Genomic DNA, 19182 nt, shown 5'->3' on the forward strand with positions numbered 1-19182 from the left:
ACCATAATGGTTGGCCTTTTGAATCTGAAAGGCATCTGTCGATGACCAAGCAAAAAGACTTAATGAAAGTGGGAGTCACTAGTGGCTTTCTGCACTTCATAAAAATTGTAGATAGCAATGGTTACCACCGTATGTTTTCATAGCTAGACATTAGAATCAAGATAGCATGAGTTTATATATCCCGTTACTTTCTTCCTTTTATTTCTCATGTATTTAGAAATAGATGATACGAAATGTTTTGCTTGCCAGTTGAGTGATTTCATAGATGAAGAGACAACATTTGGGTTTTCCTAACACTGAGTTATGAAGACAACGGGAGCAGTACTTACTGAAGAGACTCTCTGTACATCCTAAAATAAGAAGCCACAGCATATGCTACTCCTGATTTGTCTTGCATTTTAACTTCTCACCCAACCCGCAGCCTTCCTCTCTAGCACAGTGAGAGCACCGTGACTTCATAGACATGGTGTAGAGTTTGTACCCTTACCCAAAGATGGAGAATAAAGTTGATCCAAGATTTTTATTTGTGAGGCTTTGTTTCATGCACATCTGTTGCTAAATACCTGGGATACTTGGTGACAGCCCTCTACATGATGAGGACTTGCCCTGCGGCAGAAACCATTCAGCTTGTGTTTCACACACCATAGTCTCCCCCCCATGCTCCCTATCCGTGCTTCTGCTTTCCATGGTTTCAGTGACCGGCAGTCAACCTTGGTCCAGAAGCAGACAATCCTCCTCCCGACACATCAGGAGGTCAATGGTAACAAATATGACAACACAATGCCTACGTAATTCCCCTCACTTCATCTCCACAGGAGACATTTTCTCATCTCATGTCATCACAGAACAAGGATAAGTATGTATAATCAGATGATTTTGAGAGACCACATTCACATACCTTTTATCACAGCATATTATTATTGTTGTTCTAGTTTATTATCAGTTTTTGTTGTTATTCTCTGTGCCTCATTTATAAATTAAACTTTGTTGTAGGCACGTACAGGGAAAAAACAATATATGTAGGGGATTCAGTACTATCTGGTTTCAGGCATCCACTGGGGTTCTTAGGCCATATCTCCATTGGATGAGGGGTGGGGAGGCTATGGCACTATTTAGTAATACTTTAATTCTTTAGTAATTTCCAGTCAGAATAAAATTGAATTCCAATGGGATCCTTTTTTAAACGTGACATATTTGAGCCCTTTCTAGTGTCTACATGAATTCTGTAGACTGAGTGCAATAGTGACAACTTAAATAAAATACATACTCATAATAATTACTAATGGTTGGTGGTCAATTCTGAAAGGAAAATAATATAAAAATGTAGCATGGGGGCCCCTGGGTGGCTCAGTGGGTTAAGCCGCTGCCTTCGGCTCAGGTCATGATCTCAGGGTCCTGGGATCGAGCCCCGCATCGGGCTCTCTGCACAGCGGGAAGCCTGCTTCCCTTCCTCTCTCTCTGCCTGCCTCTCTGCCTACTTGTGATCTCTCTCTGTCATATAAAAAAAAAAAAATCTTTAAAAAAAAATGTAGCATGTAAGAGCTGTAAATCATTGCATTTTAAAAACAATTTGGGGCGCCTGGGTGGCTCAGTGGGTTAAAGCCTCTGCCTTCAGCTCAGGTTGTGATCTCAGGGTCCTGAGATCGAGCCCCATATCTGGCTCTCTGCTCAGCGGGAAGCCTGCTTCCCCCTCTCTCTCTGCCTGCCTCTCTGCCTACTAGTGATCTCTGTCTGTCAAATAAATAAACAAAATTTTTAAAAAAAAAAAAGTTAAGGGGCACCTGGCCAGCTTGGTTGGAGTGGGATCAAGAGTGCGACTCTTGATCACAGGGTTGTGAGTTCAAGCCCCGTGTTGGGTTTAGAGATTACTTAAAATCTTAAAAAAAAAAAAATTAAAAACAATTTAAATATATATAATGGAATATTATGCAGCCATCAGAAAGGATGAATACCCAACTTTTGTATCAACATGGACAGGACTGGAAGAGATTATGCTGAGTGAAATAAGTCAAGCACAGAGAGTCAATTATCATATGGTTTCACTTACTTGTGGAGCATAAGGAATAACATGGAGGACATTAGGAGAAGGAGAGGAGAAGTGAGTTGGGGGGAAATCGGAGGGGGAGACAAACCATGGGAGACTGCTGTGAACTCTGAGAAACAAACTGAGGGTTTTGGAAGGGAGGGGGTGGGGAGAATGGGTGAGCCTGGTGGTGGGTATTAAGGAGGGGATGAATTGCATGGAGCACTGGGTGTGGCGCATAAACAATGAATTTTGGAACACTGAAAATAAATAAAATTAAGACAGTAAAAAAAAAAAAAGTTAATCTTCAACTAAGATTTTTAGGGTAGGAGTGGGTAGATGGAACAAGTGTAAGTAAGCGGCTTCACCTGTCCCTTGACAAAAATCTGTGTAGTAAAACAGTAAGCTATGTATTTGGATCATCTTTTCTCATCACACGTCTAAAATTAAAGCTGTCTTTTGGGACTATTAGCACTTTTTGACATTCCTGACTTTATTAATACTGTGGCTATATCAGCAAACATAAGGTCTCTCAAGAACTTCAACCACTGGGGTGCCTGGGTGGCTAAGTGGGTTAAGCCTCTGCCTTGGGCTCAGGTCATGATTGCAGGGCCCTGGGATAGAGCCCCGCAGTTTGCTTTCTGTTCAGCAGGGAGCCTGCTTCCCTCTCTCTTGCTGCCTGCCCCTCTGCCTACTTGTGATCTCTCTCTCTCTGTGTCAAATAAATAAATGAAATCTTAAAAAAAAAGAAAAAAGAACTTCAACCACTAATACATAGTAAGCTTTTAAACATGTTTAAAGCACTGTGTCCCATGGGTGCTCTTGATGTAGAACATGCTAGACACTTAGAAAGGTCCTGCTTGGCGTGCAAGGAGGTTTTATAGAAATGGTAACACAGGAGAAAAAAACTCTCAGCTATTTGCTACTGTAAAATCAGTGACCTGATTGAAACTACAGCTATTCAAATGTGGATACTTTAGTACACACTAAATTATCCTTAAAAAATGGAAACACCATATTTCTTTCCCATGACTTGTCCTTCTAAATAATGTATTGTTTAACTTTTCTCCATTAGATCTATTCTCTCCTAGCCGGTTTTGCTTGTGATGTATCACCTATGATTATATAAAAGGAGAAAGAGAGGGGCGCCTGGGTGGCTCAGTGGGTTAAGCCTCTGCCTTCAGCTCAGGTCATGGTCTTGGGGTCGTGGGATCAAGCCCCGAATCAGGCTCTCTGCTCAGCGGGGAGCCTGCTTCCCCCACCCCACCCCCCGTCCCGCCTGCCTCCTCCTGCTTGTGATCTCTCTCTGTCAAATAAATAAATAACATTAAAAAAAAAAAAAGGGAGAAAGAGAGCAGGTGCCATCTGTTCAGTCAGGTAAAGAAGACAGAAAAGGCACCAATGTGTGATTTCCTGATTTCTAATGTTCATGCCATGTTTATATAAAATTTCAGATTCTATGCATCTAGCAACTAGACCAGATAATTAAGAACTCTAGGAACTTGGAAAGACCACTGGGGTTGGAGTTGTTTGGAAGACTTTTATGGAGGATTAGGACCTAACCCACCTGTAAAGATGGGGTAGGACTTTGGTAAGCCTGAAGAAGGTAACAGAGAGAAGAAGGAAAGTGTTTTTGGAAATTGTTCCATGGAAGGATCAAGGAGAGCAAGGCACACGGGATGTAAGAGGATGTCTTATCAAGAGAAGTGTAAAGAATCTGTGGTGGGGCACTTGGGTGGCTCAGTGGGTTAAGCCTCAGCCTTCAGCTCAGGTCATGATCTCAGGGTCCTGGAATCGAGTCCCGCATCGGGCTCTCTGCTCGACAGGGAGCCTGCTTCCTCCTCCTCTCTCTCTCTCTCTGCCTGCCTCTCTGCCCACTTGTAATCTCTTTCTGTCAAATAAATTAAAAAAAAAAAAAAAGAATCTGTGGCAAAGCAGACTCAATTACTAAATTGGGAACAGATAATGGAGGGCCTTGAATAAAGTTAAGAAATTGAAGTTTAGTACTATAGCAAGTTTCCTTTAGAAGGTTTCTGATGAGACTTATAAGACCAAATTAGCGTCGCAAACTAAACTTACATATATTTCATTAGCAAAAACTAAAAACTTGTCAATAACTATCTTATTTATGCAAAACATTTTATTTTTTAAATAAAACAAAAATGCTCTCTGCCTTTGTTCCTTTATATAGGGAAACAAGGAAGTCTATACGTATACATGTATGTATACCTGCAGGGTTTTTTCCCCCATGACCTTTCCTGGAAACACTGTGTTCTCCATGTCCTGTGCCTCCTTGCTCCACTCCTCACAGATACATACCCCTTCCGAAGTACGATGCTCCAGGGGAATGGCCAGGAGAGCAAGCTAAACAGGGTTGGAAACTGAAAATCCCGCCTGCTTCTCTGGAGAAGAGCTAACGAACAGGTCTTCCATTTCAGAGCATCAGCGGACCTGGAGTTCAATTCACATTTCCACAGAGTGAAACAGATTTGGGCCATGAATTACAGCAGGAGATGGAGGAAGAAATATTTAACACATCTATAATTTTTATTGTCATTTACCAGAAGAAAGCAATAGTAAAACAAACGTTTATGAGGAAAAAAATTTCTTTTTTTTTAAATGCTGCTGCTGGAAACACAACTAAATTTCACCCAAGTCACTCAAACGGATTGGAAGTAGAAAATGTTGTCCCAGAATAGTAATTTTTTTTATCTCCCCCTTCCTTGCCAGCCTCTTATTTTGCCCCGGCCTTTACAGAATACTCCTATCAGATGCCAGCCTTGTTCCCAGTTCCACCACCTGGCTCCAGAAGTATGCTGCTGAGACGGTCTCCAAGCTCTGACCAGACTCATTGTCTCAATTCCTTGTTCTTCTAAGATTATTCTGTTCCCACTTATGCCAGTTCCTTTGGCAGTTGCACCTGTGGATTGAAGTAGTTGAAAAAAAGGGGAAAAAATTAATCCTGGAAATTCAAGAGTTTGGCAGCAAAAATGACAAAACTTACGTGCCTCAGAAGTTGCAAAATGGATGAGAAATTTGGGCCAGAGAGCCTCCCAAAGCATAATAAGACAACAGTAACAACTGTATCCATTATCCGTGGGGCATTTCGTGATGCCAGGGACTGATCTAAGGGCTGTAAGCACATGGTAAATCTCATAAAAACAAAAGGGCAGGGGCACCTGGGTGGCTCATTGGGCTAAAGCCTCTGCCTTCAGCTCAGGTCATGATCCCAGGGTCCTGGGATTGAGCCCCGCATCGGGCTCTCTGCTCAGTGGGGAGCCTGCTTCCTCCTCTCTCTCTCTCTGCATGCTCTCTGCCTACTTGTGATCTCTTTCTGTCAAATAAATAAATAAAATCTTAAAAAAAAAAAAGAAACAAAAAACCCAAAAGGGCAGATGCTGGAGTCTGCCCAGTTCAAATCCTGGTACTGGTATTACTAGCTGTGCGGTCGCGGGTATCAGTGTTCTCAGCTATAAACTGACCGTAACAGCACGTGTCTAGCAGACAAAGCTATTTTAAGGATTACGTGATAGAAAACAAGTTAGTAAGCAACACCACACTTCAAGAACATTTTCTCATTTTATTCTACAATAGCCTTGTTAAGGAGGGGACAGGCTCAGAGAGGGGAAGGCGTTTCCCACCCAGCTGGTTAGTGCAAGGGCAGGATCGCAACCCAGATCTGCCTGATTTCAGTACCCAAGCCTGAACCACAAAAAATACCACTAGAGAATACGATAGATGTTCTTTTATAACCTGGCCTTTAGGTTTTGAAGCACATTCCCAATTTGAAGGTCACTTAAATTTATAAAGCAAAGTATTTGGAGAAGGCCCAAGGGCAGAATCAATGACCAAAGAGTAGCTTATGTCTGACTTGCAGGTTTGTATCATAGGAACGACTTAAAGATAAGGCAAGTTCTTAAACAGTGTCAGGTGGTATTACATCTTGGGAGAGTGACTTATCCATCATGTAAGAACTTTCCAGAGGACACTGAAGAGGTACAGAGGACACTCAGAGTGTGTATAAAAATGAGTAAGAATTTTTCTCCTGTTCCCCACATCCACCTGCCAATGTGATGAGCCATTTTGGCCATCTGTTACGGCCCCTCCTGCAGCCAGTCTTCTCTCAGCCTTTGGCTGGAAAGATTTCCCAATATCCTGCCCACCATGGAAACTGCCCTCAAGCAGTTGTTGCTGCCTACCCAGCCTTCAAACCAAGGGGTTCTCCGTGTGCTTCTGACCCTCTCCATCCTAGTGCCTGACTTTCAGGATGCACCTTTCTAGGGCTCAACCATGGAGAACACCAACAGAGAAGAACACCAGTGAGCCAAAAATACAATGCCACATAGTTAAAAGAACTACAGCGCTGCAACAAATAATTAAAACTGTTCTTTGTTTTGCGGAATGGAAAAAAAAGCATTTTATATAATGCTATTCCAGATGTATGTTTATATACAGGGGAGGGATCCAAAACAATACAAATACTTTAAAAAGCAAAATGTGGCACTGACCCAACATAGTAAACCCAGACACATATTGACATATTTAAAACATGATCAAGATGGTAATTCAGAACACTGTGAAAAAGAATCACTGGTTGGCTATCATTGATCAGCGATTCGGAAGAAAAAAAAAATCAAAGTGGGTTTCTTGCTCCTTATGTCCTTCTAAAATTTAACCTTTTGGGGAACCTGGGTGGCTCAGTGGGTTAAGCCTCTGCCTTCAGCTCAGGTCATGATCTCAGGGTCCTGGGATTGAGCCCCGCATTGGGCTCTCTGCTCAGCAGGGAGCCTGCTTCCTCCTCTTTCTCTGCCTGCCTCTCTGCCTGCTTGTGATCTCTCTCTGTCAGCTAAATAAATAAAATCTTTAAAAAAAAAATTTAACCTTTTAACTCATCTGTAATAGGGAATTAAAAAAAAACTAAAAGTGATAAAAGCAGCAATAAAAGATAGGCAAATATTTTAGTAAGCTTCAAAAGAAGCCATTTCTAAGCAGAACACAAAAGACAGAAACTAGAGAGGAAAAGATAACTAGCCTTGATGTTATATAAAACTTACAAGCATGGCAATCTGCTCACCGTATGGTTAGGGGGCCCTGTTCCCCCCTTCACTGGTTGGTTAAAATTCGTTTAAGAAAAGTATGTGTGCAGAGCATCACACAGGGCTCACACGTACATACACTCACAGAGACTGGGGCAGGAAGAGAAGACCGTCTCCAGGGGTTATTTCATTGGGCACATCAAGTTGAATTGCTGCTTTTAGTCAACACCCCAGTAGGTGTCCAGAAAGAGTTGAGGAAGGCCTACTCTGAGGAATTCAGAATCTACTAGGAGACCCACACTATTCCCATAAAGGTGCTCAAGCAAAATGCGGGAGATGCTGTAAGAGACATATGCATGAAGGGTCTTGGAAACATAAAGGGAGCGCGTTCACTCCTGATGACTCGTTTGGTTTCTTTTGCTATAAGAAGTCCTGTTCAAGCCAAGCCTGTTTGGATAGCATTCAAGAGACAGAACTAAAAGTCATATGAGCAAAGGGTATGGAGGCAAGAAAAGAAGACCCTTTGGGGGAAATGTCAAGGGATGTGATTTGTCGTGGGTGCCATAGACTTGTGGTTGTTGTCAGTGGGATGTCCACAGTAGCAGAATCAGTGTCACCAAGGACCTGGAGAGAAAGGCAAATTCTCAGGCACCATCCAAAATCCATTGAATCAGGAACTCTAGAGACGAGCTCAGGAATCTGTACTCAGCCTTCGAGGTAGTTCTGATGCATGCTAAAATTTAAGACTCACTATCACAGACTTCAGAAACATTGTACACCATAAACTCTTTTTCCAACTAGGTATTAAGAAAAGGCAGTTCCTATGCTCTGTAGTTCTGGTCAAGGTATGCTCTTTCAGGATGAGTTTGAAATATTACACAGCTCTTTTCCGGGGAGACCTCTTGTATAAGGAACTGATGGAACAAATAAAATAAGGAACAAAAATATAGGGCAGAGGGAAAAGTCGTTGAAGACAACTCTGGGGCTTTAGACCTGAATGTGCAAGAGAAGGGAAAGAACAGTGAACACAGGGAACCAGAAACACAAGCAGGCCTCAACTCAAGAGGTTGGCTGGGAAAAACTGAACGAAGGTGCTAAGAAAACTTCAGTGATCTAAACGGAAAGAGAGATCTGGGAGGTATCCTAGATTATGTGACAATGGAAACAAAAGGAGAAGATAAAATGGGAAAGAAGAGGAAATTGCAGAAGTATGGAATCCAGAAATCCTTAAGAGAAAGAAGATCTTGTTAATGAGGCGAAGAAGAAATGGCAAGAGGTGGAAATGAAGACTCCAGGGTCTATAATGTCCCATTTCATAATCATAACTACCTATACGTCATGGAGTCTTTTGGCTAACCAAGGCTGCTTTTGATATTCTTTTCTTTTTTTAAAGGTTTTATTTATTTATTGGCAGACAGAGATCACAAGTAGGCAGAGAGGCAGGCGGGGGGCAGGGAGCAGGCTCCCTGCTGAGCAGAGAGCCCAATGCAGGGCTCAATCCCAGGACCCTAAGATCATGACCCAAGCCAAAAGCAGAGGCTTAACCCACTGAGCCACCCAGGCGCCCCGTGCTTTTGATATTCTTAAACTGAAGTCTTTCCAAAGGAGAAATTTAGCTGTGTTTTTAGGCAATGGGGTGGAAGCAATCCAGGTATAGAGAGGTGAACCCAAGGTGAAATTGAGTGAATGTTAAACCACCTTCTTTGATTGGCACTGAAGCCTGTGTGTGATATAAATGCATTGGCACCTGGACATTGATATCGGTAAATGAAATCGTCACAGATGGGATCTTATCTCAGGGAGAAGTACAAAGACCCATCTGGGATGGTAGGCAGTGAACAGTCCACAAAATTTTTCAGGATAAAGGGAAATCCCGGGGCACCTGGGTGGCTCAGTGGTTTAAGCCTCTGCCTTCGGCTCAGGTCATGATCCCAGGGTCCTGGGATTGAGCCCCAAGTCGGGCTCTCTGCTCAGCGGGAAGCCTGCTTCCTCCTCTCTCTCTCTCTGCCTGCCTCTCTGCCTGCTTGTGATCTCTGTCTCTCAGGTAAATGGATAAAATCTTAAAAAAAAAAAAAAAAGAAAGAAAAAGAAAAAGGAAATCCCACATTTGCCTAGGGAGGGGTAAGCCTCCAATTAACTCAGTTATTAACTCATCAGGAAAGGAATCTGTGATTATTGAATGAATTCACTTTGTTAGACAAGACAGAGAGTTTAAAAGCACAGCTAAAAACAAGAACAAAACAAACTAAAAAAATTCTACAGGAGCCAAGTAAGTAATGTCAACAAGTGAAACAGGCCAGGTGTTAGGCAGTAGGGCATGGTGGAGGCTGAGAAAAACTGGAGTGTCCATTACCTATCTTAAGAGAGAAGCCAAATGTCAAATCCAGCTGATGAGTGCTGTGCAAACGCAAGCCCACCATGGCCAGCTCTGATGTTTCAGGTGGTGCCAGAGAACTAAGTGTTATTGTGGGATATTTTAAATTTGGTACAACAATATCCAAGCCAAACACTCCAGGCCTGCAGATGTGGCTGACAGTCGGCCTGTTCTCACATAACTGGCCCACAGAACACATCTCTCTTAAACTGGGTAAATGGGCAGCTTCTTGGAGAAGGTAGCATTTAAGCCAAGCCAGTGTACAGATTTCTCTTTATTCTTTGCTACCAACTTCATTTTAAGGGTTCCAGGCCAGAAATATGGCGTGGGGGAGAGAACAGGCATTGAAATGAAAAAAAAAAAAATACAATTAAAAAATATAAACGGACTGCTTGATGGGATATGTTTTGCATATACAGAATTACTATTTCCAAGTCCATGAGAGGAAAACAGAAGACTGAACAAGGAAAACAAGACTAGCTAAGACTAAATCATTTATGTTTTTGGATATTTGAGATTCCAGTTAGGATCCTCAGCTTTTAAAAAATCACAATGAAAATGAAATCTTGCCATTTGCAATGGCGTGGATGGAACTAGAGGGTATTATGCTAAGCAAAATAAGTCAGTCAGAGAAAGGCAATTATCATATGAGCTCAGTGATATGTGGAATTTAAGAAACAAAACAGAGGAGTATAGAGGAAGGAGGAAAAAAAATAAAACAAGATGAAATCAGAGAAGGAGATAAACCATGAGTGGCTCTTAATCATAGGAAACAAACTGAGGGTTACTGGAGGAGAGGGAAGTAACTCCAGATACTGGAGTTACTGGAGGGAGGGGAGGGTTACTGGAGGGGAAGAGATAAGTGGGTGATGGACATTAAGGAAGGTATGTGATGCAATGAGCACTGGGGATTATATAAGACTGATGAACCACAGACCTTTATCCCTGAAACCAATAATACATTATATGTTAGTTAATTGAATTTAAATGGAAAAATATTTTTTAAAAATCACAACATTTCAAAATTATACTTTAATTCTAACCTCATCCTTGAAAACCCAGGGGTTTGGAGGGCATCTCTGTCCACCAGTCCAAGAGCGGGGGAGAAAAACCTAAAAATCTTTAATTTCACTTTTCCCAAATGAGGGCTGTTATGTCTCATTTGACTGGCTAAAAATACCCCTTTCTGCTGGGATTTTGTAGTATTGCCACCAGTGGTGTTTTCTATATTCCGCTCAGTCTAAGAGGCACATTTTGTGACATTTCCACAGATTCCCCAAATCAGAAAGCATCTCACAGTCCGTAAACTTTACAAGAGTTGACGGCGGATTCAAGCACGAACACACCACGGCTTTCCACACTATCAGCAGCTCCATTAACTATGCAGGCAGATGTGTTGCCATTTAGAATAGCTTTTTGAAGAAGGACAACGCCAACTTGACAAAATGGGGTGGGAATGTAACAACTCTTTGTACTATTTTTGAACTTCTGCAAGTCAAAATGATTTCACAATAAAAAGACTGTCTTCTAAAAAGATCACACTGCGATTCAGCATGAAAGCAGAAAATTTACTATGTATGCAGCAAGGAACACAATTTGATCGGTGGGGAACAAAGGGACATTAGTGGAGTGAATTTTGGTCATTGGGATGAAAGCATTTGCACATCTTTTTTTTTCAGAGCATTCACAGGACTATGTGTATGAAGCTGTGTGACGATCTCTATCTCATGTACCTGCAGAGATGCCTCTCACAGGCCAAGCCAGGCGGGTGAAAGCAGGAGAAACTGCCAATCCCTTGGAACAGACAAAAGACACTTCAAAGCATGGGCTGCTTTGCAAGACACTCATTCAAAAATCATGTCAGCATTTACTTTGAAGCGTGTTTCTTTCTTAACGGACATCAAGCACAAACAAAACACAGCCTAAAATCGGTAGCAGTTTCGAACTGATGGAAAATAGAAAATGTAGCAATCAGCCAGGGGTTGCGTTTTTGTGGTTATCCTCATTAATTTATTTTAATGTCTTTTGTTCTAGAATCTGGACTCGAAGTTAAAGTGTTTCGGTTGACTAAAAGGCAGAGGGTCCTGGTTGTGGAAGTTATAAAACCAAGACTGTAAGTTCCGTGAGGTCAAGAATGTGCCTGTCTTATTCACCCCGTGTCCCTGGCCCCTCAGAGGGTACCTGACACACAGGTGCACTACGTAAGTGCTACATTAACTAATAAGTGAATGGGCAAAATGAAACAGACTCCAGGGCAAGCAGACTTGCTCAGTAGAACTCTCCCTCGGAAGGCAGGGAATTGGGTCAGAAAATCATTCAAACTTCATTCTCTCTGCTATTCCGAATCCATAGGTCACCTCTAAGGCAGATTTTAGAAAGACTTCTCTTGGGGCACCTGGCTAGCTCAGTGGGTTGAATCTGACTCTTTTTTTTTAAAAGATTTTATTTATTTCAGAGAAAGAGAGAGAGAGCATACACTAATAGGGGAGGGGCAGAGAGACAAGGAGACACCCAGTTGAACAGGGAGCCTGATGAAGGACCCGATACCAGGACCCTGACTTGCCAAAGCAGACACTTAACTGACTGAGCCACCCCGGCATCCCACTTGTCTGACGCTTGATTTCAGCTCAGGTCATGATCTCAGGGTCGTGAGATCAAGCCCAGCATCCGGCTCTGTGCTGGGCGTGGAGCCTACTTAACATACTCTCTCTCCCTCTCCCTCTGCCCCTTCTCCCCCTGTGCACATTCTCTCCATCTCTTAAAAAAAAAAAAAAAAGACTCCTCTTCACTCTTTTCAGACTGTTATTTTCTCTTGGTACAGCCTCCAAGGCAGCTTGAATATGCTTTACCAATGACTGGTTACACAGTGACACAGTTAGTTTCTCTCAAATCAACACCCCAAGCCACCCCCCTACAGGGGGTCTGGCTGCCTGGAGAAGAGCAGGTGCAGAAACTCTTTATGTAGTACCCAAGGGCAGGCAAAGAACTCTTGCCTGACCTCAGGGGACCTTCTAGTGTTCTCACCCTGTTCTACCCAAGGAAGAATCAGAATCCCTCTATGACACAGAGGAAAGTCATCTTTGATTTAGAAGAATGGAATGCTGTCAATTCTGCATTACCCGGAGATGGGAATAAGGGACATACATCTGTATAACACATCTTGAAGAAATTGTGACTCCCTATGATGAAATAATAGATGGACTTTTTGGCTCTATTACACTCTAGATTTTAAAATAATACAGTTTGGGGCACCTCGGTGTCTCAGTGGGTTAAAGCGTCTGCCTTCGGCTCAGGTCATGATCCCAGGGTTCCGGGATCGAGCCCCGCATCGGGCTCTCTGCTCAGCAGGGAGCCTTCTTCCCTTCCTCTCTCTCTCTGCCTGTCTCTCTGCCTACTCGTGATCTCTGTCAAATAAATATATAAAATCTTAAAATAAAATGATATAGTTCATTATTAAGTACCTATGACTTTTGGACATACGCCTTTCAGAGTCCATAGATGGTATCATTGTAATGACAAAAAAAAAATCTTATTTCTTCAACTTCACCTGCAAGGAATACACATTTTTGTGTATCAGCAGCAGTTAATCATGAATCATGGTAAACATTAAAGCTGAAATCATAGTCAAACCTCCATTCATTCACAGAGCTTAAAATCTATAGCAGTTTAGAACTGATGGAAAATAGAAAATGTAGCAATTAGCCCGGGGTTATGGAGATGCTAATCTGACATTTACCGTTTATCTGGCCACCTCAACAGTGAAGAGTACAGAAATGCAATTGCAGGTAGTCTCTCTTCATCTGCTAAAAAAGAACCAACTATTTTTAAACATTCTGGAAGCACTCAGTTATTTACAAATGACGGGCCTAAATTAGGCTTCGTCCTTACTTATTCCTGCAGCAGGTTCCTCGAGATCTCTGAAGGTCAGCTCTGCGGCTGGGGTGGATAAAGGCTTGGCCCTGGACCTGGAGCTGAATTTCAGTGTCGACTCTACCACTTTCTAGCTTTATCTCCTATACACGGTACTGAACTTCTGTAAGCCTCAGTTTCTCTTTTATAAAATAGGGAGAATAATAATATCTACCTCCTAGGGTTAAGATGATGAGTTAATTCATGTAATGCATCTGGCCTACAATAATCGCTTAATACACCTTAGCTGTGAATTGCACTGGTACAAAGTTGTCTAGTTGTATATGTGTCCTTGGGGATAACTGGTAATTTCGTTGCCCTGGTAATGCTGATGGCTTCCTCCAGTTAGTCACCCCTAGTGAGACTCTCCCGGTGTTAAAATGAGCAGGGGGTAGAGGTGGGATACCCTGGAACTTGTTCACCATTTCTCCTCCCCTCTACTTACGGGCTTAAGATAGGCGACGTTGCTGTGGCGAATGTCATTCAAGAGCTGATCTCTGGGAGTGATTTCCACCAGCGGGGGTGGCCTGTTTCTCGGCACGGGTTTGAGTGTTCTGATGACATCTTTGAGGTTGGTCTTCTCAGGTGGCTCTCTGGCCTCGGGCATCCGAGACTTGTGTTGGATCCTCTTCAGCTTCACCACTCGGAAGGAGTCAGGGTCCGTCCTGTACTTCGGGGGCTGTGACGGCTTCTTCATCATTTCGTTCTGTCGATTGAAGGCGGCCGCTTGGGGGTTGGGAGGCTGCAAAGGAGGCTGGAGGAACTCCTGCATCCTGGGATCGGGCATGGGTCCCCCCAGCCTCGCCCACATTCCAGGGGGCAGCCCCAACCCGTTCTCCAACATGGCTATCAACTTCCTCTGCTCTTTGAGCTGCTGCTGCTTTTGTTCCTCTTGTCTCTTCTGCCGTTGCTTGTCCTGATTCCTGGTGAGCAGGTTGGTCACCACCATTCTGGGACCCGGGAGCTCAAAATGGTAGCCCATCTTCAGGAGAGTGGTGTTTGCCTTCAACAGCCGGGAGATTTCCATTTCGGCATGGTGGCCCAGCATGTGCCTTTGATTGTGAAACCGAAGTTCGGTGAGTGTCTCGTTGAACTGGAGGCACCTCATGATGGCCACGATTCCTTTCCCCGTGATGAAGTTGGACTCGATGTTGAGAGTGGTAATGCTCCTATTTTCCCGCAACATGTTCGCCAAGGCGAATGCGACGTTCTCATCCGCGCCCACGTTGGCTAAGCTGAAGGTTTTGATGTGTTTGTTTTTCTTCATTGCGTTGACAAAGTCAAGCAACATCTCCCTGGGGATGTTTTCAATGTTGTTCAGGTTGAGCTCCTTCATGTCAGGGTCATTCTGTCTAACGCGCCTCAAGCTCCCATCTAGGTCTGTTTGGTTTCCTGAAGGCCTTGCACTTACCTTTAGAAAACTGGTATCTAGCGCTAACTTCTTGGGATCTAATTTTGATATTTTCTTCTCATTTTTTTCTTGGGCCTCTGGTCCGTCTTTCTGTTCTCCAAATGCCTTCTTAGCTACTTGTGCGCAGCTGCTCTCCCCGTTTCTGATCTGCTGCTCTACCCTGCCTTGCACGCCTCTTTGTGGCTTTTCCACACTCTCTTCGCTGTCATCATCTCCTTCCTCATCTTCATCCTCGTCATCTTCATCCTCGTCATCCTCATCCCCGTCATCTCCTTCATCTTCTTCACCATCAGCATCATCGGTTTCTGGGACATCGCTGCTGCCTTTTGATTCTCTTTTATTTGCAGCGATTTCGTTGTTGAGCTTTTCTTTTAAATACTGGGACACATTTTTATTACCTTTGCCTACTTCTTTGTGCTCCTCTTGAGTGTCCACCTAAAAGAGAGGTTTATGAGGGTTAGAACACATGGGGATGGAGAGACAGGAAGCAGAGCAGTCGCTATGGGAAATAAGAGATTTATTAGGAAGTGAAACAAGTAAGCAAATAAATGGTGTGTATAGTATTCCATTTGTATGTGTATACATATATGCAAACACATATACAATATATAAAAGCTTATAAGTGTATAGGAAAAACAAGTCTATGGTAATGCTTACCCAATTATCAGTTCTCTCTTAAAAAGAGAGGGAACTATTAAGTTAATTGAGAAGGGAGCAGTGCCTGGCTGACTCAGTCAGAGGAGCATGTGACTCCTGATCTCAGGGTTATGAGTTCAAGTCCATGTTGGCTACAGAGATTACTTTAAAAATAAAATAAAATAAAATAAAATAAAAAGATAACTGGAGGGGCACCTGGGTGGCTCAGTGGGTTAAAGCCTCTGCCTTTGGCTTGGGTCATGATCCCAGGCTCCTGGGATCGAGCCCCACATCGGGCTTTCTGTGCAGCAGGGAGCCTGCTTCCTCCTCTCTCTCTGCCTGCTTCTCTGCCTACTTGTGATCTCTGTATGTCAAATAAATAAATAAAATCTTTTAAAAAAAGATAACTGGAGAGGGGATGCCTATAATTCTAAAGTGTTTTTTTTTTAAATACACGTATTAGTTTTGTAAGTAAATATAATCTAAATAAAGATGAACTTTTATAGCCATACTACAGATAGATACAAACACATTTTTTTTTGGTTGTGTTTATCTCATTCCATATGGTAAAATGAAACATAATTTTGGTTTTGGATTCTGTATTGTTTTTAAAAATGGTGTTCAATTCTAGAAGCGGTCCAAAAATTATTTGCTTTGAAAACCTTATGAAGTTATCGATCAATACACTGAAGTCTTTTTTTATATATAGCCAAATAGGCATTTTTGTGTTCAATAGTCCTGGGTTACACAAATTGCTCATTGCTCCAAACAAAACTTACATCCCAAGATACCTGCTAATCTAGTATAATGTGTATATCAACTTTCCCTGAAAACATAACATACTGTGGGAAAAATGAGAGCATTTCAATACTCTGAAATATACCAAAGACCTAGACTTGGATTTTTTGTCTCCTCAGCTCTATGACCACTATCCTGACTACTTCAAGGACAGGATCATGAGTCCAGTTTCTTTTGAAAGAAAGTGTCTAGGGGGCAGTGCTGGCTACAAAAGAGGATGGGATTATACAGATCTTTAGAAACAATGCTTTGGGGCACCTGGGTGGCTCAGTGGGTTAAAGCCTCTGCCTTCAGCTCAGGTCATGGTCTCAGAGTCCTAGGATTGAGCCCCGAGTCAGGCTCTCTGCTCAGCAGGGAGCCTGCTTCCCGCCCTCCCCGTCTGCCTCTCTGCCTACTTGTGATCTCTCTGTCAAATAAATAAATAAAATCTTAAGAAAAAAAAAAAAAAAGAATGCCTTAGTCTAGAAAGGAAATTAGCAGTCTCTAAGCAATGATGTTTGTTAGATTCTTGCTTATCAATTAGTGTGCTTTCTTATACCACATGTGTACCTCACAGGTGTCATTTCAAAAGCTGGTGTAGCATTTTCAAGCAAGAACTTGATCTTCTTGCTTACAACATATGGTAGGTTGGAAGTGACAGTTGGCAAAAGTCATCCTAACCACTTTAAAGCCTTCCCCACTGCATTTCTCATCTGTCCCAGTAGGGGGAGACAATCATCAATTTGTTTAATTATACTAAGGGAAGACAAAAGTGTTCAAAGTACCCAGTTTTCTTTTTCTGAAATTTGCATCCAGAATAGAATTGGTTTTTACTCCAACTGTATAATATAGTCACTCCAAATAGCTGCAGATTGTACCTTAAACTCCAACCTGACCAAACGGGCAACTGCTTAAATTTAGTACATGTTTGAACTCTTCTGACCCTGAAACCAGTTTGTAAGTTTCCTTAGTCACCGCCAGCATGATAGCAATGTGAGAAGATAGAGCTGTATCAGCAGGTATAACTAAAAGAGTCTTTACCTGCAGGGATCTTGGTCTTCCCTTGGCTTGTCCTTTTTAAGTGGAACATTAAGAAAAGTATGCTGATATATGATAGGTTCATAGATGCAACTACAATTCTAGTGGCCATATAAGAAATATATTTCAGAAAGAATGGTCTTTACAACAACTATTCAATAGCTATCAATTTCTAAATGTGTTACTGATATCCAATAAACTGTGTTAACATGGAATTTTGGGGGTTATTTGACATGGTTGAACTATAGATTATGTGGCGAGACCTCAGAAGGGCAGTGACGCCCTTGCAATTTTCTGTGAAATACTACCTATGAATGTGTAAACAGAAGGAGGGGTACAGAGCATTCATCAGCTTCTTAAAACATCCTATGTGTCAAAAAAAAAAAAAGGAGTTAAGGACAAATTCTTATAGGTTATGAGCTAATTCATTAAGATCATGTCTGTAGAATCAGGCTTTCCTACACAGTGAAACCCACAGCCATTTTTTAAAAAAGAGACATTTACACGAAAACTATCACTTTTCCTTCCCAGTTATACCATGTAAGTGTTTCAGGAAGTTCCAGTCCGACATCAGATTAAATGTTAATGACCTAATCTAGCAGCGGCAACAAAACAAGACCAAACATGAAGTCTTGAGAAACAGACAGTTGCTGCAGGGACACCTGTCGCTGGGGCCCAGGCAGACGATTCTCTGCTGTACACAAATTCCTGATTACCTGGGATGGCACAAAGGTGACAGGGACACGTTCGTCCTCCAGCATGCGTCTGGATGCCTTTTGCCAATACATATAATCCATTAGAGACTTATGGTCAAAATTTCCTGTGGGTGGCTTGTCAGTCTGATCCTTCTGAATCATTCCGACGGGAAGCCTGGGGTCAGGGGCCATCACTTCCATTTCTGATTGCAGTTTTCTTAGCTCTTCGGGGGACAGGTTGGCCAAGATTTCATCTTCATCAATCTCCTCATCAAAGAGTTCTTCTTCGTCTGAATTCCTGCTGTGTTCTGACATGATCTTTTTTTTTCCCCCCTGTATTTTTCTCTGTTACTAGAAAAGGAGAAATAATCAAAGACTCACTCCAAATAATCAAAAACTCTCAAGGAATTCCCCCCCAGTTAATAAACATTCCAGGTTAACACTGCTTAAAGAGGTTTTCACCCCTGCGGATCCCAGTGGCCTGTGCTGAGCAGCTGGGGGTGGGGAGCTGTAGCTAAGCTCACGCCGTATCTATATTAAGCAGGGCTTGGCTGGATAGCGTCAATTTATGAAACTACTGTGTGGCTCTCATTCTGGCAACTTGAGTCAGCTGTGCAAATCCATCTGACATTTCAGTGCAGCTGCTGAGGTCTGCCAGCGAGTACCAGGTCTAGAGAATTTCTATGGGGATAAAATCAGTTCTTCCCAGGTACTGTCACACCCCAGTTCATGCAGCCCATACACACATACCGTAACACTACAGGGGAGATCACTTCTTTTTATTTAGCTGACTAGAGCAACTTACAAGTTTTGGGAGGGAAGATCCAACCAGCAACTGGAGTTCCACAGAAGTCAAAATTCTACTTGTGGGTGGAACTCGAGCTCTCAGGGCTTCTCTCTTCATTCCAGGGTGACTCTGGAAGCAAACCAGCACACAGCAGAGCGGGGGTCTGGCTCTGTTTCTCATTCCCAGTGTAAGCTGAACCTCTGCAAGATGTCCTTATTTGCATCTCGATCCTGTGATCTGACAGACGGGGACAACCAGTGCTTGAATTCCACTATAAGCGAGGAGTTTAATATTCTAAATAATTGGTTTTTCTTACTAAGTATCCATTAGCTAGGATAAATTGACGTGGATCACAAATGAAAGGCAACAAGCACCCAAACTGTTAAAGTCCTGGAAGAAACCATGAGAGGATTTTTCTTTTTTTATGTCCTCAGAGGGCAGTATTTAATCCAAATGACAAATGCACATTTTTTTGACCCAGATATTCCTCTTTTGG

The 19182-nt window shown here is 42.6% G+C and overlaps 1 protein-coding gene across 2 annotated transcripts; it reads right to left on the bottom strand.

Moving 5' to 3' along the window:
- Window positions 1-4637: 4637 nt before the first annotated feature.
- On the bottom strand, window positions 4638-18862 carry LMOD3 (leiomodin 3). Of its 2 annotated transcripts, XM_032867362.1 has the most exons (4): window positions 18705-18862; window positions 17921-18250; window positions 13788-15188; window positions 4638-4943 (listed from the first exon to the last, which is right to left on the bottom strand). In XM_032867362.1, exons 2-4 carry the CDS (start codon window positions 18212-18214, stop codon window positions 4917-4919), a joined length of 1722 nt encoding a protein of 573 aa, XP_032723253.1. In that variant the 5' UTR covers window positions 18215-18250; window positions 18705-18862; the 3' UTR covers window positions 4638-4916. The 2 variants fall into 2 exon arrangements, with proteins under 2 accessions (XP_032723253.1, XP_032723252.1); XM_032867361.1 differs by lacking the exon at window positions 18705-18862 and having other exon boundaries at window positions 17921-18373.
- Window positions 18863-19182: the final 320 nt, after the last annotated feature.

Source organism: Lontra canadensis, unplaced genomic scaffold, assembly GCF_010015895.1.
Source record: "Lontra canadensis isolate GAN:19392208 unplaced genomic scaffold, GSC_riverotter_1.0 scaffold34, whole genome shotgun sequence".
NCBI lineage: Eukaryota > Metazoa > Chordata > Mammalia > Carnivora > Mustelidae > Lontra > Lontra canadensis.